At 35.5% G+C, this 26,465-nt stretch overlaps 1 protein-coding gene across 1 annotated transcript in view; it reads right to left on the minus strand.

Annotated features, from left to right (window-relative positions):
* Positions 1–2,906: 2,906 nt before the first annotated feature.
* E(Pc) (Enhancer of Polycomb) overlaps positions 2,907–26,465 on the minus strand; it is a 45,991-nt gene continuing 22,432 nt past the window's right edge. Inside the window, exons 7-15 of the mRNA XM_089240002.1 lie at positions 24,936–25,016; positions 22,365–22,500; positions 22,070–22,210; positions 16,863–16,943; positions 14,364–14,515; positions 13,767–13,889; positions 11,824–12,296; positions 4,892–5,267; positions 2,907–3,940 (exon numbers count right to left, since the gene is read on the minus strand). Of these exons, the coding sequence (XP_089096128.1) occupies positions 3,862–3,940; positions 4,892–5,267; positions 11,824–12,296; positions 13,767–13,889; positions 14,364–14,515; positions 16,863–16,943; positions 22,070–22,210; positions 22,365–22,500; positions 24,936–25,016 (1,642 nt within the window). The 3' untranslated portion in view covers positions 2,907–3,861. The remainder of the gene's footprint in view (positions 3,941–4,891; positions 5,268–11,823; positions 12,297–13,766; positions 13,890–14,363; positions 14,516–16,862; positions 16,944–22,069; positions 22,211–22,364; positions 22,501–24,935; positions 25,017–26,465) is intronic.

Genomic DNA, 26,465 nt, shown 5'->3' on the forward strand with positions numbered 1-26,465 from the left:
CAAGCCTGGAGTTCTCAGATTTCACTTAATCCAATATGGCTGAAGGCTTGGTTAATTTTGGACAAGGAATTCTTTCAATATAACCATCAAGAAATCTCTCCTTGGAATCCTTTATTCGTAAAGTTCTGAAGTATCCAGTAAGCTATAACATCGCACCAGTCCCTCAAAAATAGTCATTAAAATCCCCTGTTTAGGGTAACATGCCATAATGCCATAGGGTTTTAAGATCCAGCTCTAACCAACAAGCACAATGCAGTTCAGCTCCTGATTTTACAAAGAGAAAGAAACGGACAATTTGATCGAAATTAATTAAAAAAAAATTAACACACAGATTCTGACCGGGGGGGGGGGGGGGGGAACGCAAAAATTACATACAAAAGTCACAAACAGCAAAATCATACACAGAATCAAATTTACAAATAAAAATTTTCAAAGGAAAAGCAATAAAATATAAATACAAAGCTTTGGCTTTCTCGATTTAATACAATAAACAATTCATAGGGGACAAGAAACAAATTTTCTTCATATTCAGGATGATACATGGTAAAATCCCTGCGAAGGCAACCATTTGTTCCTTAAGAAAACCAACTCATTGATGATATGGTTTCTTAATAGAAGAGAAATAATATATAGGAAAAATTCCAGACCAGAGAAAAAAAAAACATTAACTGAAGATCGACCTTCAGAGAGCTTTCACTGTATGCACACCCAATAATTATAGGAGACTGTTGCACCGTTATCGCTGACAACCAACTGCTTTGACTTCCTCTTGTTCAGCACACATTCAAACTATCATAGAATTATACAGTGCAAATCGCTTAATGTGATAACATCAGGACTGAGATAAAGGTGGAGTTGCTGATAGCAAAGTAACCGATAACTATATCCGAAGAAATCCAAAAGCAAATAATTATGAAAGAAGGACAACTGTTTTTCTTTTTCACATAACTGGTAGCAAAATATTCAATTATCTTTTCTTTTTTCATGATCTAAAACCAAATATTTTTGCTTTAAGCTGAAATCCTGCATTTATTTTTTAATGTGCGGTACATTCCATAGATCCCCTGAAAAAGTCTTTCGACCAAGTAACTGCGAAAATGAAAAAAAATGACCACGAACTGTGAAGTTTTTTTTAAATATTACATTTGTCTCCACTATAGGGGTGAGCCATTCAAAAAGTAGATCCGTTCATTCATGGAATTTACACTGGTTACTACTGCCCGAATAGAACAATGTGTGTAGAAATGCTTGTAAACAAGGGAACGCACACCTCACCTACCACAAAGTCTTGCAAGTTGATAATGACAACTTAGATTCAAGATGTGCAAAAGAATTCAGATGACAAATTAATAACTATAAACAAATTTTTTTCCCATATGATGATATTGGTCCATTTCGATCTTTGCAAAAACGATAACCATACTCAAATGATAACAGTAGCAGTAATTCTAAACGGTGGCATCTATTATACTTTGAATGTGAAACTTTCGCCTTCAAGACCAGTCACAAGAACGTCAAGTAATTTCAGCTGAACTTTAATTTTTCTTGGCGCATTTACACATCAGTAAATTATCAATCAGTCTTATTTTTACCCATTTTAGCAACTGAAAAATAAAGAACAAATAAATTTGAGAGTAAAATACAATAACATAATCAGATCATCTCGGAGTAACCGTGTACAGAAGCATAAAAATTACATCAGTATTTTGCATGCCTCTTCTCACGTTTTGCATTAAAGAAGTGTGCTGCGTATTACTGTGAAGTATAGTAGATTTTTTAGAGACCATGACACTTGCAAGATGCCATAAAACAAAGCCTCTCCTAAAACTTTAACAAACGACCGCCTGAAAATCGAAAAATGTTTGATTCTATTCATACGGGCAATATATGCAAAATGAAATAAAATATAGCTATGGACATGGTTAAATACTTATCGTACATAAATGAATACTCAAATATAGTCGAGATAATCTAATGGCATATATATAGGTTATTGCCATGGCTTTCACTGACATGAATATAATTTGACACTTGATTACTTGTAACCTCAATGAAGTACTTGGAAACTATTTCCAAGTACGTACACCCTCTGTACAAAAAGATCCCATCCTAGATTATATTTTTGTTGCTCTATCTATTTAACACAGGCACTGTGAAATTTCAATTCTTCCATGTGTGCAAAACCTTAAATATTATCATTTATTATTAGAAATTTTCTGCTTCATTATTTTTTTTCCAAATCAAAAGATCTGCCATCAAATTCTGTTCATTTATACACAGGGAAATTCTGAATCAGAAATTTACGAGTTGATAAAGACTGTAAATACGTGGGAATGACTTTACATAGCATACAGATGTTTTCTGAGTAGTGTGGTATGCTTCCAAGAGGATTGCTAGTCATTCTGAAAGATTACTCAAAACAGTGGTGCCAAGAGTTGCGCAAATGCAGTTACTTGATGCTCGTCTACCAACACGAAGGCTGCTGTCAGGACAGTGGGGTTAATCTTAAGGAAGGACATAAATAACAAAAAGTTATTTTCCCTACTGAACCGGAGGTAAGCCACAGATAGACTGCACCTTCATTTCCGACCCAACTCGATCGGCAGTAAATTGTTGTATGGCGATATGATGTGAATTGGTGAGCAGTAAATTAATAGTAGTCTGAGAACATTTTGTACAGACAATGCATGTACACAAAATCAAGCTTTAAAAAGCCAATAAAAGAAACAATTACGCCAAGTACAGTAATTTTCACTAATTTTGTCAATCAAAATAAAAGATAAAATAACGATTATAATCAATTTGCTTAGCAAACGAGGATCGGAAAATGTTTTTACGCAGAAATATAATTTTTAAATATCATACTCATCAAACAGAAAACAAGAACTTTTCCAAACAAAAACTATGCACGACATAATAGATGTGTTTTAATTTTCAATATTTCTTATTAAGCACAGATTCAAATGATTTCTATTCCCAAAGAGATATTTGCAAAAATTTCATTTCGATTAAAAAAAATATTTTCAAAATCACAGGGAAAAAAAATCAATATTTTTGACCAAAATTTGTAAATAATCAAACAAGATAATACCAATTAAAATTTCAAATAATTACTGGCAGAGATGAATGAGCATTACAGGCTCAAATATCCAAGAATGTGTTTGCCAAAGCTTTGGCAGAGCTTTGGCCAAGAGCTTGACTTTGCTCCCATACCAGAGTTTTAGATAACTTCAATAAATAGCACAGATCGAACAATATCAGCTTACTTCAAGCCCACGATCTGATCGAAAAGTAGTGCATCAAGGGGATAAAAAAGTTTAACGACAGAAAATTCAGATCACACGCAGCAAAATCACTGTCATCAAAGTATAATTCTAATGCACGATAATCGATACATGCTTAGCTGTAGATGTTTGTAATGGGTATATTCATGAACGCTCATTTTAAGTGTATGTGGAACCTCTCTTTCTCCTTGCTCAATAAATATGTATATATTTATACTAAATACAGGTATATAATCTGGGAAGTGAGAAGCACTTGTCGATCCAAGATGAAACACTAAACTGAACAACTGGTGAACGTAATAAATACCATTGCGACTAAGCACCATCTGGCCCAGAACGGAACTAAAAATGAAAAAAACCGCCTCTGTAAACGTCTTCTACCATTTGCATGCAGGGCAACCTCACGAGAGACATTTGATGCTTATAGACATGCGATCTCAAATGTTGAAGGTTTTTCTTTTGTTACGAAACCAATCCATTCTCACTCCAGGGAAAAAAAATGAAAACAATATCAAAAATTTGATATTTTTCATATATATTGAATATTATCACACTAAATGCAAAACACTAACTGAAGTCAAGTGACATCCATCGAAACACCACTGTCACTAACTTTCTCGACTTTGACTTTGCTTATGAAGAGCTCTTTCATCACCCTACAAAGAAAAAGGATAAATTAATCTTGTTTTTTTGCTCACAATTTAGTGAGATAACTTCCAAATTGATATTTGCTCAAAATAAGTACAGATACTACAGTCAAACTTGGTTGTAATGACATCACAACTCTAATATCCAAAATTGGTGGTCTCGACTGATTCCTATAGAGAATAATGGATGAGCCTCTGTTATAACGTCAATAAAATGAATTTACCCCGGATATCATGATACTTTTCCCGATGCCTTTGCTTCAATTTTTATGGTGTTTTTTCAACAAAATCAATGGAATTAAGAGTTTAGCACATTAAGAAAATGTTTGCTACTCTATTGGTATGACCCGTACACGAGACATTCCCATATTTTCCCGCAATTTTGCCCAGTTTTTTATAAATATGTCTCATTTTAAGCTTACTCTAATTCACAATCTTTATAATTCTTAATGTTAACTATATATATCATGACAGAGTATCGATTAAAAACACATAAAAATCTACGCAGAGTTAGTGATTAGGGCAGCTATTCCAGAAATGAAGAAACATGTGCTAGATGTAAGGAGAATTGCCTAAAACCACATACTTTAAAACAATGTCTGAAGCTAGATATGCAAATTCTAGCATCAGGTTGCAATGGTGCTAAGAAATTGGTATTGAACCTAAAAATTGCGTAGTTACAAAATTGCAGACCGAGATCAACAGAAAATGTTTGGAATTTATAGCAGCATATCCGCTAATATGAAAGCAAGTCACTATGCCCTGAAAAAATCAAGCATTATTTTGGAACTTTTCATTTGAGTAAAATTTTTTGGAACCTAAAAATTTTTTCTGGCACTTAATTTTTTTAGCTATTTATCCGGCCCTAAAATTTGTCATTTGGTGTTATAAAACTTTATTTGTATCATGCGACTTTTTTTTCCCAAGAAATAAAAATGCTTTTATATGTACAAAACTAACCTGCCCTCGTTCCCATTTTGCTCCACATTGATAAATCTAAGTTCTGTTTGTGGAGCTGTGGCTGCAGTCAATGCTGCTTTGCCTTGTATCACATGATGACGACTTGCACTAGGATGGACAGCCGCTGTCCCAACTATCCCTCCAGCAACGTGAGACTCCACTGTGGACGGCACAGCTGGCCAACCGTAGGTTGTTGATTGCGAAAGTTGCTGTTGAAGGATCTCTAGGTTTGGTTTGACGTCAGAAGGCGACGCACTAGCTGCTGCTGCAGTAGCTGTCGCAGTGACTTGTGGCGTTGAGCTATGGTGGTTGACCTCACACAGATCCTTCATCAGTTTTTCAATATTCGTGTGGTTGTTGTATACTAAAATTTCTCCTAGAAAAGTTAAAAAAAAAAAAAAAATCAGCATCTGTTGAAATTGATTCATAATCAATTTTATATGCATAAAGGTGCCTACACACACCAGGGTTTAAGCTTGATAAAAAATTTCTTTAGCAAAAAAAAAAAAGAAAAATGAAATGGGGGAGGGGGGAAGCAATGCTACAATGCTAATGATTGGATGTCTACTTGTTTCGTATTTCCTGTAAGGATTGTTGCGAAAGTGGCTACTACTTTTTTCATATTTTGCAAAAAATGTGACCGTAGCTTAAACCCTGCTACACATGTAACTACAAGCTTTACAAGCATGCATGTGATATCTTTTTGTACAAGCATGCTTGAGCATCTGTATAAGAATTTTGTACAAGCATCATGATTGTACAAGTGGATTGAGCAGATTTGATAATACAGGCTTGTTCAAGACCCGATTTCAATAAACATAGCCATGGAGGTACCCATACCCCTAAAACAGAATGTTTTGCATTGTCAGGGGTGCAAGTGTCCCTTATTCATTTCTGAGCAGCAAATTTCATTTTTGGAGCAGCAAATTTTGAAAATGGAGCAGAACTAAACACGAACTATATCTGCAATATCAGGAGTAATTTTTCTGTGAACTGCCAAAAGTTTTGCCAAAAATGGTTGGAACAAATAATTCTAAATAAATTTCCTTCACAAATTGAAATCCATTTAAATTTTTTCTGAAATATCTGCCATTAATAAAACGTATATTACTGAAATGACGAATAAAAATTATTACTCTTTTCAAATCAAGCAACATGCATACTGAAAACCCAGGCAGCAAGAATTTCTGCTGCTTGAACACCAAAATCTTATTCCTCCTGATATAGCAAAAAAAGTGCGTGCAGAATATAATAAGAGTTTCCGTGAAAAAAAAAATTGGCTTCTCACAAAATTTAAAAGCAAAATGCAAAAAACGAGAAAAATATAAATACCTTATTTACTTAAACAATTTCTCAACCTGATAGCATGTTAATAGATTACGAATCACGAGTCGCTTTCAGAAGTACAGCATCTCAATGACTATTTTTTTCCAATTTTTTATGCCCTTGAACATAAGATTTTGTATGTCTTATTTCATTAAACATTAAAGCATTGCATGGACAGATTTTTCAATGTTCGAACAGGCTTTTATTTATTTGTTAACAATGAACTCTTTTTCACTGTCTGTGTTACCATGTGCTGAAGATAAAAAAAGTCTTCACCAAAACTGGCAAAATTTTGAACTTTGGGCAACTTTCAAAGTTTGAATATGTCTGCCAATATCTATCTATTCTCTGAACTGATTTCACTTCTTGTAATTTGTAATTGTTTGGATTGTAGTGCAACCCATTCATCACACATAATCAATAGTTCTGTTGGTGATACAATGTTAAACAACATCCCAGCAATACGTGAGGGAGTAATGTACCATCCTAGCAATGCACGAAAAACAGGGAGTGCGAAAAACAAGAAAGGGTGCAAATATTTCATTTTCTCCAACAACACGTTTTGCAAAAGTAGGACATTAATATAAAAAAGGTATCTCACAGAAGTTATGTAAAATGAGCATGCTCCTAGTACAAACTCCTTCCTCTGACTATTGTTAAGAGCATGCCCTTCCCCCACTAATGCAGTGGCGGACTGTGCGGCCATATTGGGAGCTGCTCAAGAAGGGGTGCCAAATGGAGTTGAAAGGGTGAAAAAAGGGTTGTAGACCAAAAAAACGTGGCCAGTAGCACCAAAAAAAAAAAAAAAAAAAAAAAAAAAGGTTCTGCATGGGTAGAGATTTTTTTCCCCCTTGAGCCGGCCCCGTTCGCCAAATCCGGATTTCCGTGATGTGAAATTGTTACGATCTGCAACCGCAGAAGATAACCACACGACTACATAGTGGCTAGATGACAAAAGTATGAATATTTTAACTGGAGTTTTTACAGATTCTATTTTTTCCCAACGATCTCCGAAAAATTTTGGTAATTTTAACGAGTAAACCAATCCCCTTTCGATGTATACCGTCTTTGAACGCAGGTTGGCAGCCGCGAAATTACCGTTATTTTCAGTATATAACCTATAACCAGCAGGAGAAAAAACTGTCTCCAAAATCGGAAAATTTGGCATATTTATTCAGGGACTTTGATAGCCGGTTATACCAACAACAGTACTTTATACTTCAAGGTAGTATAACTACTTTCCAAGGTCACGAGATAACGCAATTGTGGTAGATGGTGGGAAGTGAAAAAAAATTGAACCCCCGTATCGTTTTCCGTGTCTCGGAGAGAACGCGTCACGTGAACAACATTTCATGCGCCTTTTTCCTAAATTAAGGGTATTTGATGTACTACAGTGCATTAGCGGTGCCTCCGCGAACCACAAACAAGAATTGGTGCAAATGTGCAGGGATTCGGCACCTTGGTGCACTGTGTAGCAAGAGAACCGTTTCGGAGCAGTTTGGTGTAGCTTTTGCACCCCTGCATTGTTCTGCAATGAGCCCTCAGCTGACTGGAAATGTTCTGCGGTAAAAAATCCCCATAATAGTGTTTTCTTTATTTTTTCCTCCTGTATGTTCAGTAACATATGTTGCAGATTTTGACATATTTTGCTTTGGGACCCATATCAGTCTTCATGCTTCAGTGAGCTCTGCTTTTTGAATGAATGAACAAGTGAGTGATTGAGGAATTGTACAAATGAGTAAATCAGCAAGTGGTTAAGTCACTTGTGTTCTCTCACCTAGTCGTCCACTCAGTCACCTGATCTACTAAGCCCTCATGCACTCATGTGCATGTGGTCAATCACTCTCATGTCTTCATTCACACCCTCATTTGCTCACTGACTTCATTTACTTGCTCATTTTTTCTCACTTGGTCACTGCCACGGTCAAGCACTCACTCACTTGTGCTGAATTGTTTGTTGAATTTTCAGTAAAGCGCTTCAGTGTAAAAAACTGATGCTTGCACTGCATAGAGCAAAAAGATTGAACATGCATGCTTACCACGCTTACAGTTACATATGCAAGCATCCTTAGATTCTTAGATTGAGATGCCTGCACTATATGAGTGATACTGAGTTGTCACCACTGATTCACTTTAATGGGCAAGGAACCTCATGAATAAAAGCACTTTCTACAAGGAAATTGTTATTCCATGAAGTTAATTTGGGTTAATGACCTTTCCCATTACATAGATTTTTGGTGGTCATATTTTTTGCTTGTAGTTCGTTTGTAGTTTGTTCATTAATGCTGAATTAAATTTGAGCAATTGGGAGAAGAAAGCAGTTGAGTGATATGAAAACATGCATTCTTAATGATTAATAAGATTTGCTTAATTAATAAGCAGTGTGAGTTAATTTTAATAAAAAAAAATCTGATTTAAATAAAAAAAATCCAATTTTTTTAAAAACCATTATTTTTCCATGCCGTCTTTAACTGACAAATCAGTCAAAATAATATACCAATAGATAATAATGTTGTAAATCAAAAATTTTGAAACTCCATTTTGATAATTGGAACACTGCAAAAACCTTGATCCAATGATATTTCTTTAAAATCCCACTTCTAAAGAAACAAAGGTTTTTCTTTGAGTGGCCCAGATTTTTTTTATTCTCTTTCCTTAACTGTCATCTCAGGTCTTTAATTTATTCTGCAATGTGGGGAAACAGCAGCATGAGCATTTCTATTAAGTGCATGGCCATCAAGAGTAGTCCAGAAACAACTGTCATTAAGGTTGTGAGACGAATGAGACAGTTTAACAGTGACACAGCCAGAGACAATGCAAGAACGTGATCATAAGAATGATCATTATTGAACATTATTTCTGTTCGTTGTCATACGAGACATTGTCAAAACATTTTGAAAACTTGTTTCTAGATTCTCCTGTGCTCAATGGGAATATGATCAAGTGTACCAGTAACTATTTTCAAACAACATTCAGATTCATCCCTTGCACATTATAAAAAAAAACTATTTATGGCCATTAAAACAACATCCGCTGAATAACTAGAAAAATATTCCACAAAAATCAGTGCAAATCCTCTGCAGACAAACAGAAATTGCAACTTAAATCGGAGAAAAACTGACCCAGTGTCATTTTTTGTGGTCATGTTGAAGTTGGTGTCGTACCCCTGCCCCAGGAAACTTTCTGACAAGGATGAATTACGTATCGAACTAGACACATCAACATCCTTTAGTATTTTATTCGAGTATATAATCATCCTGGGCTACTATACTCATTTAATGGAAGGTGTCCGCTAAACAAGGAAAGCCCATTATGGAGGTGCCACTGTATGATGTTCCTGATATTTTATTTAAATTTGTTTTATTTTATCATGATTAACAAACACAAACCAATACTGATTAACAAACATAAACCAACATTGTTTAACCATAGAATACTAACTAAAATAAACACTACATGTCACACATTTTCCACTGTTACTGGCATGTATACAAGGCTTCCACTAAAAAAATTAGAGAAAGTAAGACGGGAGGAGGGACATTTTACTAGTACTCTCCCCCCCCCCAAGCAACATATAATCATAAGATTAAAAAGAACCACTCAAAAATTTATTCTTCATTTTAGAAAAAATTAAAAAAAAATATTTTTTTTCATAGCACCATCTCACTTTCTTATAAGATTGACTTGAGCCAAAGCAAAATGACAGAAATGAATAAGTAACAAAAACAATTTATGCCAAAACAGTGTAATAGAAAAGCATCATATGTGTTCTCCATTATACATTCCCCTTTTTTTTCTATTGAAGTCTTCCAAAGTCTAGTCCAGTGTTTCTCAACCTTGTGGTACTGGGATACGTCAAGGGGGGCACGGAAGAAAATTTAGAAAGGGGCCATGACAGGTGGTCGAGGGTTCCAGAGAGCTGAAAAGAAAAATTAAGGTGTGAAGAAATAATGCTTTTATATTAATGACTACACTTACAGAATCCAACAAAACCACCCACAAAACCAGGGCCGTCTTAGGGCATGGACCTACCTGGGCCTCACCGCCTACATTTTGCAGCAGGTTCTCTAGGATGGGGTTTTTCGCGGCCCCCCCGGCTAGACTTTCCACAAACCTCACCTCTATATTAAATTTATAGTGTAAAAAACAAAAAATGATGAAAACCATATCGGGCCCCAGCTCTGTCAGTCCCACTCTTGTGAGGGATCATGCCCGGGGGCCTCATGTCCATAAGTGACCCCCCACCTCATATTTTGTATAGTACAATAAATTTTGAAAACAAGTAGGATATACGTAGGCTGTTTATTTCCGGCTAAGTATGGGACTACTATAGCATCACTTTGCCTAGGAGGCCCATGATGTTAAGACAATCCTGAATAGAACTCAGATTAGCGGGGAGCTCAAATTCTAGGCCAGTGGTCTGGAGGCCAATCTTATTTGCAAAATTTTTGTTCAGTATAAATTCACTGAAAAAATCAATTAAATATGTATAAAGGAACTTGCTTCTAGATGAGGGTCGAAGACTCTGGGTAAGACAGAGGAGCCACGAGAAAAAAATATGCTTCAAAGGAGGCCACGGGCGAAAAAAGGTTAAGAAACGCTGGTCTAGTCTAATTCTCTTCCTCTATACACAGGGAATTATAAAGACATGCAAGTTTTTTTTCTAAAAATGACTCTTCGAGACCATTTCCGGAAGCACAGTGCAGAATTTATTAATTACAAGATCCAATGTAAATAAGTTTAAGTGTACCAGATGTTTCCATCCCTTTTTAAAAAAGGATTTGATTACATTTTGCTGTTCAATGCCAGTGTCATTATTTTTGACAAATCAAGCACTTTTGGCTCTTTGCAGAGCTTTGTAAAGATTGTTTATGCCTCTGCATGTCCTAAAAATAAACAAGACAATTGAATACTATTAGGTAGCATCAAAATCACCAAACCTAGAATAGACCTATGTATTCAACTGCTTTGTTATGCTAGCTGTTGTTTCACCTACACCCAAAATGTAAATCATAATGGTAATTGTTAGTTAATGTAAAACGAATAGTTCAAGACCATGAGGTGGTAAATGAAGAATTATTTCTTTCATCCAGACAGAAGTTTTTAATTACTCTACTTGTTGAATCCTCAAATTAAGCAAAAGAAAAAAAATAAATAAACCACATGGTCCACATAAACCCACCACATAACCTGAAAAAAGATAAAATTTCTTCTTTGGCAGAATCATCAATTACAATATACTACATTTGTATTATTTAGTAATATAGCGGTGATTCCCTCTTTCATTAAAAACAGTTACAAAAATTTTGTTGACAGGATTTGTTAAAAAAATGAGGAAATTTTACCGACAAGTGGGTGCTCTGCATATAATTGGTATTCTAGGAATTAAAAAAACATTTTAACTGCTTTCAAAATTGAAATCCAAAACAATTTTTACACAGAAAGACATAGCAAAAGAAAAATAGTGTTGAGACACGCATTCTAACGTATTAGCGGAACTACAATTTTTCTTTTTTTTTTTGTAATTAAAGGGAAATCATCATGAAAATACCAGAGAAGCTCAATAACTACATGGATCAAAATGAAGGTAACAAACACTCACTCACCTTCATTAGTGGGACCGTTTGATAAAACTATCTTATCGCGCAAGCTCCTAATACTGCTGGCGTCAGGTGACGCTCCTGGAATATGAGGAGGGGAGTTTGGACAGGAACTTGTGTCCGGTTGCGAAATCACAGTAGATTGAGGATACTGCACCTGTGGATGCAAAGGCTTGATGATAAACCTGGAGGTTGGCTGTGACAAGAAGGAATGTTCAGCACCAGTTAGTGAGCTAGACTCAGCGGGAGCTTCGATTCCTTTTAATCGCTCCAACTGCTTTCTTTGCAATTCAAACAGTTCCTCCTGGTTGCACTGTACATTCCTGTTGAGGTCTATTGGTATTTTGCTTAATGTTCTATTTACAGTATTAAAGTTCCTTCTCTGCACACTGGCACCAGCTTCATCGGAATCGCTGTCGCTTTGATCCAGTCGGCTCGACAAGGTCTCTGGATTGGTTGCTTGAGGCCGAAACCACTTCCTAGAGAAAATGAAAAAAACTAAAGCTATACTTTCAATGAAAGAAAAGTGCAAGGATAAGATATAGAATACATTACTGATAGTCATTATCATTAGTGTTAATAAAACCATGGTTTCACATTGTCTATTGAGAAGCTATTCCGCTTCTCAATAGACAAAACAATGAAGTCACTGACATGATATACCACATTGAATATTTTGGGAAGGGGGTACATAATATTTAATTCACATATCTTACAGTATATGCTTTTATCCCATACACTTTACAAGGTTTTCCAATATCTGGGTTCTTGTATTACATATATTTTATGAAACTATGACCCTATTTTTCGCTATCATTTGGTATCCAACTATTATAAAGAAATGTCAATTTTTTTCACTGTTCTACATATTTCCTTGGACACTCGAGCACCCCTGGCTCTGACGCCACTGCTGGACATTTTTGTTTTAAATTTTTTTTTGTGAAATTATAATAAACCAAAATTTTAAAAAAAGCTCTCAATTTCCAAGCCTTCAGCAATAAATTAAGAATTTTGTTCAGAACTAGTGGTGCCCCATATTTGCCGGTGTGTATAGATCCCAATTTTTTTCATAATTTCCGCTATGAAATATGGTCAACATAGAAATAAATGGCAATTAAATCATCCATCAGCAGTTTTATGATTAAACACATATATAAAAAAATGTTTTCAAAGTGAAAAGGTTGCCATGTTTCTTTACATTCAAAGATTTAGATAACTTTTTTCTTACTCTGGGAAATGTATGTCGGAGTGGAACACAGTGGAAAACAAAGTGGGGCCCCTCTTTCAATTATTTCATTTAATAACATACACGCTTTATAAAAGGACAAAGCACATGGAAGTTAACTTGGTGCTATATGATTGTTAATGACTAGAGAGAAGCAGAACAGATCTGCACTTATTCATAATGCAGTGGAGTGCATGTAGAGTGCAGAATATAATATACTGCCATCTATATGAAGGAGTTAAATCACACAGCTTTGACCACCTTCCATACAGGCTACCATGCCTGGGGTCTAGGAGGTAGGCAAGAGCTTTTTCATGCAATGAGGACGAGAGTCACTGTCTGAAAAAAAAACCCAGTAGCAGAAGGAAAAAAAATTCTTATTTCCTTCTTTTTTCAAGTTAATTCTTTTTAAGTTGATGGCAATAATTGAAAATGAACCCATAATCTGGAAGTCCTGAGAATGTTGTGAAATACACCATTGCCAAGCTAAATAAGGTAAGTCAGTAGTTCTGATTACAGTATTCAGGGTTAGCGATTTTATTTCGAGAAATACTCGCAGGATACTGAAAAGAAAACATTAATGATCTTTAAAAAGGATTAAAAAAAAAATTACTCTTTTAATGAAATTTCAAACTGATCTTGTGATGAATTTTGAAGGTGTTAACTTATTTGGCGGTATATATTAACATGTATTTTTTATTTCTGTAAAGTAACTCATACATACCATTCATTTTTTATTTCTGTAAGTAACTCATTGCAGTTAGGCAAACCGTTTGGCAAATTTGAGATGTTATCTAAGTCACCCCAGTATTCATCTAGTGGTGTGTATGCTCTGTCGAATATTACTCTGAAGGGAAAAAAATACAATAAAAATATTTATATACACAAACATACTACTTAAAGTTTAAACAGTACTATGTTTAAACTTTTTACTGTGTTTATACGGGCAGATAAGCCAAAAACATTAGAACAATCAATATGTTATGCATATGAAATTGTCAGTCTTGAAGGTGGAAGATGAATGCTTGAAACAGTGCTCTATCAGGTTGTTCATGTCGCTTAGACATGGAAGAAGCTTAGAATTTATTAAAATTCAAAGATCATGATGGCTAGATGACTGAGGAAAAGATTTAAGAAATAGTGAGTCTTATGAACTGTTTATGGCATGCAGTAGTTCTTGTGTATGGAGTACAGTTTGCGAACAAATAAAACATCCAGCCAAAGACATGGTTTCTACACAAGGCCATTGATATGTAAATATATTTTGGAAAACACGCTAAAAAAACACACAGAAAAGCCATGAAAAAAATTTAAAATTTACCTTCCACCTCTGCCAACCCTTCGCCTTGCGAAACCTATGCACCTCATTCGGTTGGGAACTGGTATGCTTGTCAAACAGTACCTGTACCGTTTGTCAGCTAAGCCACCTTCTTCTTTACTGCACCAGGGATAATTTCCTATCCTCTCCAATGGCTGCAAGGAGAGAAAATTTACGAAATCAAACAATGAACTATAATGAAGCCAACACACTTCACTATTTAACATGTCGTAAGAGATCAATTTACTCAATCTCAACATTTATTCTATAATAAATATTAAGGTATATATATTGATTTTCTAAGCAGTTAAGTTTTAAAGTAGATGTATGTAAAATATTTGGAACAAAAATGAAAATTTACGTGAATATATAAACAGTTTTGCTGGAGTTTTTTGTTTTAGATCTGCAACTATATATACATATATACATTAGATCACCCGACTCCACCTTCGATGCTGGGAGGCATTGCCCCCCGCATCTCCACTGATGGGCAAAACGCTCAATGAGATGGTTGAGGAAAAAGATGCCCATAACAAATATGGATGTAATATATTTAAAAAATACAGCAACACAATCAAAAATGTAATTACAAATACTAGAAACAATATACTCTTTTGCAAAAAAAAACCAAAAACAACCCAACCACACCAACAAAACAAAGCACTATGGAGGAAATTGCACTAATTGAAAAGCACTATGGAGCACTTTATTGAAATTAAACATGTGTAAAGCACACACAGATAATGAAATGATTAAAAATTCAAAGTCGTAGGACCCATCAATGTCTTGCAATTGCATATTGAATGTTCAAATCAGTAATTAGTAGAACCCCCCCCCCCCGGCGGCAATGCATGCTTGTATACGTTGATGTAACGAGTGATAAAGACTCCTAATCTCAGCTTGTTTTCCTTATGCCAGGCATTCATCAATTGTTGCCCCAGATCTGCGACATTTTGGGATGCCAGAATCTGGCTGCCTATCATGTCCCCTACATGTTCAATTGGAAAAAGGTCCAGTGACCTTGATGGCCAAGGAAGAGCATCAATAGCAGAGGCAGTCCAGAGATATGCGAGCCATATGGGGCCTGGCATTATGTTGTTGGAAAATGGCCCCAGGATGACGTGCCATGCAGGGTAATGCAACTGGCCCCAGGATGTCATCAACATATCGTTGAGCTGTTAAAGATGCACACAGGACAACTAGAGGTGGTCTGCTGTCGAGAGATAGCACCCCACATCATCACAACAGGGGTAATGGCCGTGTGTATGCCTCTTAAAAAAAAAGCTACAAACAGTACAAATATTCAGTCAGTACACATCACTCACTTCACTTCTGAGATATAGATGGCAGCACTGAAAAATCATAAACACTAGATACACACTCAGACTGTTAGGTACACACACTTACACTTCCGGCACAACTCCCTAGGTAGTAAATTGCCCATGGCGATAGACCCGAGTTGTGCTCGGTTTCAAAAAAAAAAAAAAAAAAGAACTTTGGCCTCAGTTGGGTCAGACTGTCCATGTATGCCCCATTCAGTGAACACGAGCTCCAAGGAAAGATTGAGATATTCTGCGCCTCTGTAGTCTAGTGCGTTCACCTGGAAAGTGAAAGGACGTGGGTTCGATTCTCTGCAAGGGGCAGTTGAATTTTCTCTTTCCAAAAAAATATATCTCCGCATCAGCCAGCTGTTAAAAACATTTGTATAGATAGCGGAGAGTGACATCATTGGATAAGTAATGTTATGCGAAGCATATGGGGAAAAAACTAATTTATTCTCAGCTTTAATACATGGATTGCTTTCTTCCCCACTGCTTAAATATTTACGATCTACAGGATACAGCCTCTAAAATTCACGAGAGAGAATAAACATAAAACAATGGCAAAATAGACACAAATGCATTTTCATCTGAAATTACGCATTCTAGTCACAACCTTACATAACCTTCTTATGCACCGATATCGCCCGTGCAGGCACGATCCGGCCGTCCTGCCCATTTAAAGTTTGAGAATAGGTCGAGGTCGTTTCGGCCCCCGAGGCCTCTAATCATTTGCTTTAACAGACCTGACTGCGTGTTTCCTCCGAGCGCAAGCTATCCTGGGGGAAACTTCGGAGGGAACCAGCTACTAGATGGTTCAATTAGTCTTTCGCCCCTATACCCAGGTTCGACGATTGATTTGCACGCCAGAACCACTGTGCATAGTTCACCATCTTTCGGGTCCCAAGGTGTACGCTCTGGCTCCGGGTCCCCAATGAATTATGGGCGACCCAGGCCGTCGGTGCGCCCTCCCGCGAGACAACCGGCAGGGATCTCGACACTGTTTCACCTTCGCTCTGCCCGTGGGCTTGATCGAGTCCCACTGACTCACGCACATGTTAGACTCCTTGATCTGTGTTATATAAATAAATTGAACATGAAAAAATTTTTCACAAATGCTTTGGCAATACAATAGCATGAATTTTTACATTATCAGCAAGAATAAAGCTACATGTACACTTACAGCAAGATAATTGCAATTTCTTTTCCTCTTGAATGCATAGGGTCCGTCAGGGTCTGCCTCTTCTTCCTGGTCAGATTGGGCCTATAAGAAAATATTATATATCAAATTATGAATAAAAAACATGTGAAAAAGAATTAACATGAAAAACCATTTTTTCCAAAAACTGAACCAGTCAAGAAGATCAATAGATTGATTTCCGTTTAATGTATGGACATTAACCTTTTATGGAAGAGTAGATACTTTTTGTTTAAGAATACTAAGAAATCACCAACAAGTAAGGCAAATATATGGGAAATACAAATTTCCATATACTTGCCTTATTCATTATTAATGATTTCTTATTATCATCCTTTTATACGGGCAACATGATTTTCTTATATCTTTCAAATAAAAGAAGGCAGTGCATATTTTGAGCTCGTTTCGACATTGATGGAGTTGCTTCTAAGCAACTCCTAAATATGTGATTTTTACTTGCAAGCTGTTCATGAAGTATCTATAATTACCAGCAGAATAATTGAAAAGCACACACGTTTCCTATTTCTTGACAAGCCACGCAAAAACAATTTTTAACCCTTGCATTTCAGAGGGAAATACCATGTGTTGATGAAACATTGTTCTGTATTCTTCAACAATGATAGCAAAGTTGACAAACAATAAATAACATTTTGATACTATTTGAATCTATGTAAATCATAAATACAGTGTGTTCCCCTAAAGTACAACATCCCATATTATTTTAAATATTGACAATAAATATTTTTACCATGTAATAACATTCAGGGTATCTCATTTGTTGAATATACAACGACTCAAAATTTTTCTTGTCTGGATATTTCAATGCTTGCCAATTAAAGGATTAATATGTCGATTCCTGGGAGTGTTCCTCATAGTTTTTTGCACACTTTTTTAGTGAACTAGGGTTATATATTTCTATTTCCATTCAACCAACAAACTGGTAAATTTAACTTTAGATTTTTTCCTTTGGATTGCATGGGATTTTATTTTTCGAAATTAAATAGAGCATTTTCCTTCGTATGATCCATATATGTAAATTTCGCAACCTTAAGAGAAAATATAAGTCTGCAGCAGTATATAATCAAGAATGTGGATGAGGTGCATGTGTGATTTAGTAGCAGCATATAATCCACATGCATGAAAATTCCACTCATCAATAATGAATGCAAGATCTTGTCTGTCCGATTTCTCTACAAAAAAATGCTAAAAAAGTTTAAAAAATCACTTTTTAGAAATTAATTTAGTAAATACAGTGAAACCTGTTTGTATAACAATAAACTTGCCTATAACGATATTTATTTTTTCGGTGCCAGTGGAATGCATTGTCTACAATGATAATTTGTCTATAACAATACTTTTTTCCCAGGTCCGAATGCAGGAAACATACAAAATTTCCAAAAGGAAAAGTAAGGAGTTTTTAAGTAGTCATGGGCAAAACGCCCCTCTTGCATCACTAGACTGAAACCAAAAGAATGGCCCAACACGTGGATTGATTTCCTTTTAAATGTCTTTTTTAAAATTCTAGTATAATGGTTAAACGATTTTAACTTTCAGAATTAAAAGTATAATACATATGAATTTATTGAGCAGATGTTGAAAAATAAGAGGTATACTGTGTATGTGAGTAACAAGCCACTGTTTGAGAACACAAATTCTAATAATAACAGAGCATTATGATGAGAATTAGGTATTGAGAAGTTGAGTAAGAAAGAAGGGAGAGTGAGTTGCAATAGTATTGAAGTGATTTAAAGAAGTGGGAAGTGAGGTTTTAGATGTGCTGAGTTTGCACAATAAAGTTTGTTTTTATCATAAAAAACAGTTTATTGCTTCAGCCGCAGTCACTCCAGTGAAAGACAATGGATGTTAAGCAAATCAAAGCCAAATCCCTGTAAACTGTTTAAGAAACTACGCTCATAAGATGCAAACTAACACTTTTCATTCAAATTCTTTCATATATATATTTTTTTTAACTCAGCCACATTTCTTATTTTTAAGAAAAAAACATTGTTTTTCTTCTACAAGTCATGACAGTTTCACATGATATGCCTTTGTGAATGAGTCAAACATTTTTTTTTATTTAAAATTAAATATCAGGGAAATGAATATGTATGTACTGGGAAGGGGGACAGACAGACAAACCCCCCCCCCTTTCATTTCCTATTATATCTTGTTTGGAATTTTGGAGCAGTGTTGGAGCAGCAAATTGAGGATTCTGAGCAGTTTTGGAGAAGCAAAATATAGGATTCAGAGCAGATATTTATAATTTGGAGAAGCAAAATTAACAACAATATTTTCGCTAACCCTCACTCCTTTTCAAAATAAAACAACTGCACTGTCTTTTGTTATCAAACATCTTTTGATCAGTTTGTTTTTTGTTGTTTCAGGCTTTTGACACCTTGTTTGAAAAAGTGGCTGTCGTAAAATTTTTCGCACCAGTCTATTTAAGATGATTTTTGCTTACTGATGGCACTTTATATAGATATTATAAACTATTTTCTATATCAAGTTTTAAATTTTTTTATAAACAGAAAGAAATTGTTGCAAAATGGGAGAGAATTTTGGAAGAATCAACACGATGGTTGGCAATTCCAGGGGTGGGAAGTGACTAAGTCCATTTCGGAGCAGCTTTAGAGCAGCAAAATTCAGGATTTGGAGCAGTTTTGGAGCAGCAAATTCAGGATTAGGAGCAGATATTTATAAATTGGAGCAGTGAAATTAACAAGAATATTTTCGTTAACCCTCAACCCTTTTCAAAATAAAACTGCACTGTCTTTTGTTATCAAACATCTTTTCGTCAGCTTGATTTTTGTTTTTGGTGTTTTAGGCTTTTGACACCTTGTTTGAAAGAGCGGCTGTCATAAAATTTTTTGCACCATCTATTTAAGATGATTTTTGCTTACTGAGGGCACTATTTGCTGCCTTGAACAGCAGCACTTCAAATGAGCTACAAAAACTTTATAAGTTTTTAATACTTGGAAAGAAATTGTTGCAAAATGGGAGAGAATTTCGGAAGACCAACTCGATATTTGGCGATTCATCACTCATCATCTGGCGAGATTAGCGATCTGACGCTCGTTATTTGGCGAGATTGGCAATTTAACGCTCGTTATTTGGCGATATTGACAATTTAACGCTCGTTATTCGGCAACATTGGCGATTTAATGCTCGTTATTCGGCAAAGTTTCCTAACTAACATTCGTAATTCGGCGGACATGCGCTTTTTACTCCCGGAATGAAAATTTTTTTCACGAAACATAGGGATTTAACACAATGACAATCGACTACAGCAATTTCTGCTGCTTCCAGTGACGACTTTTTTTTTTAAACGGAAACACTCGAATTTTCACTTTAAAGCTGAAAGGCATTGAAAACCATCTTCAGTTCCTCGATCAAGGTCAATATCGGGGTTTCGCGATGGAAAGCCCGATCAGGGGCTGATAGTTTAAGTATAGCGGAATAAAACACGCTCTTCTCGTAAAGAAACGTTTCGTGGCTAGCAGGAACAAAAATTTTTTGGCGTCCTTTCCGAAATTCCGGACATACTGAAGCAAAATTCGCTATTTGGCGCAGAAAAACGCGAAAATATGCTATTGGAGCAGGATGGCGCAAGATATTAGTTTTGGCGCAGTGCGGCGCAATTGGAACAGAGTTCCCACCCCTGCAATTCAGCACTCATTATTCGGCGAGATTGGCAATCTTACTTGTTATTTGGCGATTTAACACTCATTATTCTGCAACATTGGCAATTTAACGCTCGTTATTCGGCAAAGTTTCTAAATTAGCAATTGTAATTTGGCGGACATGCTCTTTTTACTCCTGGAATGAAAATTTTTGTTCACAAAACATCGGGATTTGATGCAATGACAATCGACTACAGTAATTTCTGCTGCTTCCAGTGGCAACTTTTTTCCTGACTACGGAAACTGACTCGCATTTGCGCTTTAAAGCTGAAAGACCATTGCAAAACATCTTCAGTTGCACGATATTATTGGGGTTGCGTGATGGAAAGCCTGATGATGGGCTGGTAGTTTAAATACAGTGATAGTTGAAGTACAGTGGAATAAAACACGCTCTTTTCGGAAAGAATCGTTTCGCGGCAAGCAGGAACAAAACCACTTCTCCACTGACGGCCACGAAAAGTTTTTCCTTAAATTAATTTCACCAACAAATAAATACCAGGTCCCCTGATGCAGGACCAAATTCACAGATTTTTAGTGGGGCCACAAACTGAATGAAAAATAGACTTTCAGGAGTGGTTTCAAAAAATAAAGTTATACATAAGGACAACAGGAACCCTGCTATAGAATCGTTAGACAAGTTTTATTGTATTTCTGTATTCCAACATCTCAGGAAAAGGCAGCAAATAAGACAGCTTTATTATTTGTGCTAAAAATTGAAATATTCTCTTAACATATAATCTGCAGATTACTCAGCAAAATACGTCATATGGGAGGGGGCAATTTAATTTGATTTGGGGGCTTTGATTTTGGGACACTTTTACTCGAAAAGGCAAATTTTGCCAACAACCTGGGGGTTCCAAGGTAAATTAGAATAAAGTGATCCCCAAAGCAGAATATTTAGCACTGTTCTGCGACGAGCCCTCAGCTAACTGGAAATGTTATGCGGTAAAAATCCCTATTCAGGTAATAGTGTTTTTTGCACTTTTTCTTAAAATTTTTCCAAATTGTTCTGCAATAGCGATAATTGTTCTGCGACATACGTCACACATTTTGGCACATTCTGCTTTAGGGAAAGTGATAATATTGTGATACAAACATATACCTGATATAATAAACATGTATTAACACTCTCAGATTTATCCATATAATATTCTGAGGACATGCTCAACCCAATGTGTCATATATGCAAGAAGAATTTGTGTGTCCGTCACTCTGTTTTGCACTTATTTTTCTTCCTAATAAGTTTATAATGCTGCAAAGAACTGACCCTAACAGCCCAGTTAAACAGGATCAACCTTTTCATGGTTTTCACAGATATGAACATATAACTTGAAGCCAAACTGCACGTGAAACTATGATTTAAAAAAAAAACCACATTTGAGTAGTTTACCATAAAACTAAAAAACATAAGTTAACAGTTTATAATTTACATTGAAGCACCTTAAATTATCAGATGGATCAATGTAAGATTTATCAATCAGTCCTATGAATGTTGAGAGAAGAGATACTTACAGGAGAAACCGCCTCTTCATCTGAACTACCAGCATCACCAAATCCAAGATCTGTACGATGTGTGGCTGACCTGGAGGTAGCATTTTCTGACTTCGTTTTTCGCTTGTAAGTCCTTTTCTTTTGAGCACCCGTCTTGACGGGCTGCAAATTCGAACATTTTGTTACGCACTGTTTCACTATTTACAAGACTTTCGCTAAGGTTTATCAAAAAAACACATAATTTGAGAAACAATACATTATTAAATTTCCCTTTTGCACTTTTTTTTTCCCCCTGCTGAAGCAGCAAATCAGATACCTTTCTACTAGGAATTCTGATTTCAGGCTTGCTGATGATAGGTACTTTCTGAGCAGGTATGATTGGAGTTGGCCTGGGAAATTTCATGGCAAGGACCTCAGACAGTAATTGACCAGCATAGTCCTGGGCATGATACCTAAGAAAAAAAAAAATCAATCAGTGAATTATTCATTTTTATGCAGGCACCATAGTAATGAATGAACAAGTAAGTGTGAATGATTGCATGCTGATTGCCAATGGTATTACTAAGTTAGTTGATGGATGAGAGAACAATACAGAGAATTCTATTTTCCAAAGTAATGCTAGATATAGTCCTCAAACCACGAGATGAGACTTAGCTAAGGCACACCATGTCAGATGATTTTATTCTTTGCCAAAAAAGATAAGCCAGTCGTAAAAGCTCAGTTGCTGACAAGCTATTTTTGATGCACTTTACCTAAAAGAATTGATTAAAATCCTCCAACGCAGCCAAATCTCATATCGTGGTTGGAGGAGTATATTTGTTATTTATTAATAATTATTAACGAAATTAACCCTTGAAGGCTTTTTCTAATTCTCACATATATAGTATCAAATATGAAGTTCTCCAATATAAAAATACCAGAGAAATAGAATTAGTTGAACAAAGCTAAACTAATGTAGAAACTAAATTTACAGAATTTCTATGTCTATGCATCAAATGTATATATCAAAAACTATGTATAAAATCACAAGTTTGAACAAATTCAATTGAAAAGAAGTCTAGAACTAGTGGAACAACAAATATAATTCATAGAGTAGAACTCTGTTCATCAGAACTAATGTGGACCGGATCTAACTCAGATCACTGAAACCTCAGATAATACAGACGCTACAGAATTTTGAAATTTAATGAAAAGCTGTAAATGGTGAAAATTATATTTACACATTTATTTTAAATTACTATACAATGATTGTGGGGGTGGGGGGAGCGATTCTTAAAAATATCAAATCAATGCAGCCTGAGTTATGTGAAGTAATGTAATGCATTTACAGTTCAAAAAATTTCAAAGATTACTTAACATAAGGTACTTTGTGAAACATGAAATAATCTTTCGATGCCTTCTGTCATCAAGCACTATTAAATCCCCCAGGGAGCATGACCGTGATCATGAGCAACAAGCTCAAGATGTTTGTCTAATACAGATCCAACAACAGAGTTCAATCAAGCTGGGTACCTGGTCATTCAGCTATCTCGGGTAATGAATTGGCTGGAAAGCTGGCTAGAGGGGGTTCTGGGACTCTGTTCATTTTTCCTCAGCCAGCTTTAGGCATTTCACAGGAATCAATTAGAAATACTGTTTTCAACTCATTCAAGAAAAAACAGTACTAAGATTGGCTGGACATTGATGTCAGTGACAGAAGAAAAGATAAATTGTGACTGCTCTAGTTTTAGGCAGGAGCTGATAAAGCTCAGCAAAAGTGGTATTCATAGAGCTGTTGGTCTACTTACCGGCCACTGCTTTGCTCTTAAAAGGCATCTCAATGTCAGGAGTCAGTAAAGATTGTTCACTTGATCAAACTATGATCTTTGCTGAACTTTGCTTCACTGCAGGTCTCTACTAAGGACTTTTATTTTTTGAGGATAGTACAATAGACCTCTGGCCGAAGTGCTAGGTTCCTTGGAACCACCCAACCATAAGCCTAAGTCTTGCCTAGTCCAGTCTTATGAAATTGGTCTCATCCTCCATCTTCTCTGAAAAAATCTTTCCAATCTCTTCCTTTGCTAAGCTACCTATAAGATCTCGTGTTGTATCTTTAGTTTCTACACCCTCTCAAATGAATTGTCCATTTCCTCCCAAGGGGGTGATATCACAAAATAGACATTATGTGAGTCTGTCATGTCTCCAAGTGTATTTGCAATTCATTCCACTGTACTAATCTTTTAGATCAATTTGTGAAAACTACCCTGGGTAACCCAAACCTTACACCAATCAAGGCACAGGTGGTTAGGATACTACTGTATTTAAATGATTTGATTTGTTTGATTCTTGATAGTTTCTTCTCCCACTGATGTCACTTTCTGTACATATCTAATGATGCTCAATTACAGAAACATATCAGAATATTATAAAAATCTTATTAAAAATTTTTTAATTTTCTTAATTCTAAAAATAAACTACAATAGTAAGAATGCTATAATTCATGAAATTGTATTGTCCAGAATACCAATTACTTAACCACATACACACACACTCATAAAAATTCCCTACAGAATTTCTAATCAATCGGTACATGCCGGAACATGTGTTCTGAGTGTATGTGTATCCCTAACATAATCATGTTGTCTGAGTTACGTATATTTTTTCATGTTATATGCCGCCGTCATTTATCTTCCAGATTTTGAAGTACAGACTTTAAATGCTTGAACTGTGGGCAAGACTATAAACAAAGTCCATTAAAATCGGATTTCACCAAATATTTTCTATGATGGATTAAAATAGAACTTTGGCCCTCACGCAAACGAAAGACATTTCCCTCTACTTGAAATCTTCAAATACGGGACTTAGAAGAAATAATGTATTGGGAAAAACTGAATGGGGGGAAACTCACCTTTTCTCAAATATTTCCACAGTCAAATGCAGGTGTTCCCTTTTTAATTTTTCCCTTTTCCGTACCATTTCTAGTAGAGAACTAAAACAGAATTGCACAGCATGTTAGAAACATTAAAATCACAGCACAATTTTTGATTCATCTGTAACTATGACAATTTATGACTTCATTTTATCTATATGCATATTCTATACTCTCATAAACTAATGAATTTATATGGAAAAGTCATACATTATACATATGGTGGAACCTCCAAAATACCTGATACTTTTTTTTTTATCCTGTGGAATAAACTTCACTGTAGTACACTACCTACTTGCAAGCATGCCCTATCAGCCGACAGGATTTTTGCACTCATGAAGTATTTGTCATTATGTCATAAGGTTTGGCTGTTTTTTTACTTTGAATTAAAAAAAAAAAATGAAGATTTTTCAAATTTCAAAATTTTAATTTTAAATTTAAAATGCTATTGTATAACTTGATTATGTATTACCAATGATTTGACTTTCTATTACACACCAGTCCCAATTTTTATCTCTCTATTTGCTTGCATAAAATCTGAAGATATAAAATCCACTACTTAGAGAAAAAAACTGCATTGTATAAATGCAACAGCTTACAATCTGTATACATACACAAACTTCATTTATCAATAACAAAATATTCAGGAATGGAAATGATTGTTGGTAACACTTTCCATAGATAAATGTTGAGTTTTCTTCCCTACTTGCATTCGTTCTTATGCTACCTATCATCTTAAATATGTTTTTATTTTTAAATCACTAGTGCGGAAAAGTTGTCTCCTTAAGAAAGAAAAAAGATGTAAAAAAATTTAAAAATCGGTTGATGTCGCGCATTGCTCTTGAAGTTTATGGAAATCGAAGAAATTGAACATTTTTCTTGAATTTTCTAATATTACTTAAAACTATACAAATAAAGATACGCCACAACAGGCAAAATGCCCAACGAGGTGGCTGAGAAAAAGATGCCCATAAAAATATGGATGTCATATATTTAAAAAATATAGCAACCCAATTAAAAATGCAATTAACAAAAATTGTAAACAATATATACACATGATAAAATATTACACAATGCCCATAAAGAATACTTATGGTTGTCTTATTCTAAGTATGGATAGCTTCTCGATTTACCCCAACACGTTTATCGTATTTCTTTTCAAACGTGTCAATTGTGTTGCAATTTACTACCTCCGGGGGTAAGCTATTCCATTTATTAACAAACCACTATTAGAGAAAAATTCCCTGCGACACCATAGCCTTGCATTGTCCCTCACCAATCGATACTAGTGTCCCCTCGTAAAAGCAGTCGATTGGCAGTGTACTAAAAGTTCATGGTCCATCCTATCCATCCCATTGAAAATTTTGAACACTTCGATCATATCTCCTCGACACCTGCGTTCATCCAATTCTACCATCGACACACACAACCTTTTTTCTGTTTATTTTATGGTTCAATAAAGTAAAATAAATTATAACATCATTAATATTTAATCACTAGAAGGTAGCT

Source organism: Pholcus phalangioides, unplaced genomic scaffold (assembly GCF_987345545.1).
Source record: "Pholcus phalangioides strain wild (caught in Gottingen) unplaced genomic scaffold, Ppha-v1.0 ptg000012l_1, whole genome shotgun sequence".
NCBI lineage: Eukaryota > Metazoa > Arthropoda > Arachnida > Araneae > Pholcidae > Pholcus > Pholcus phalangioides.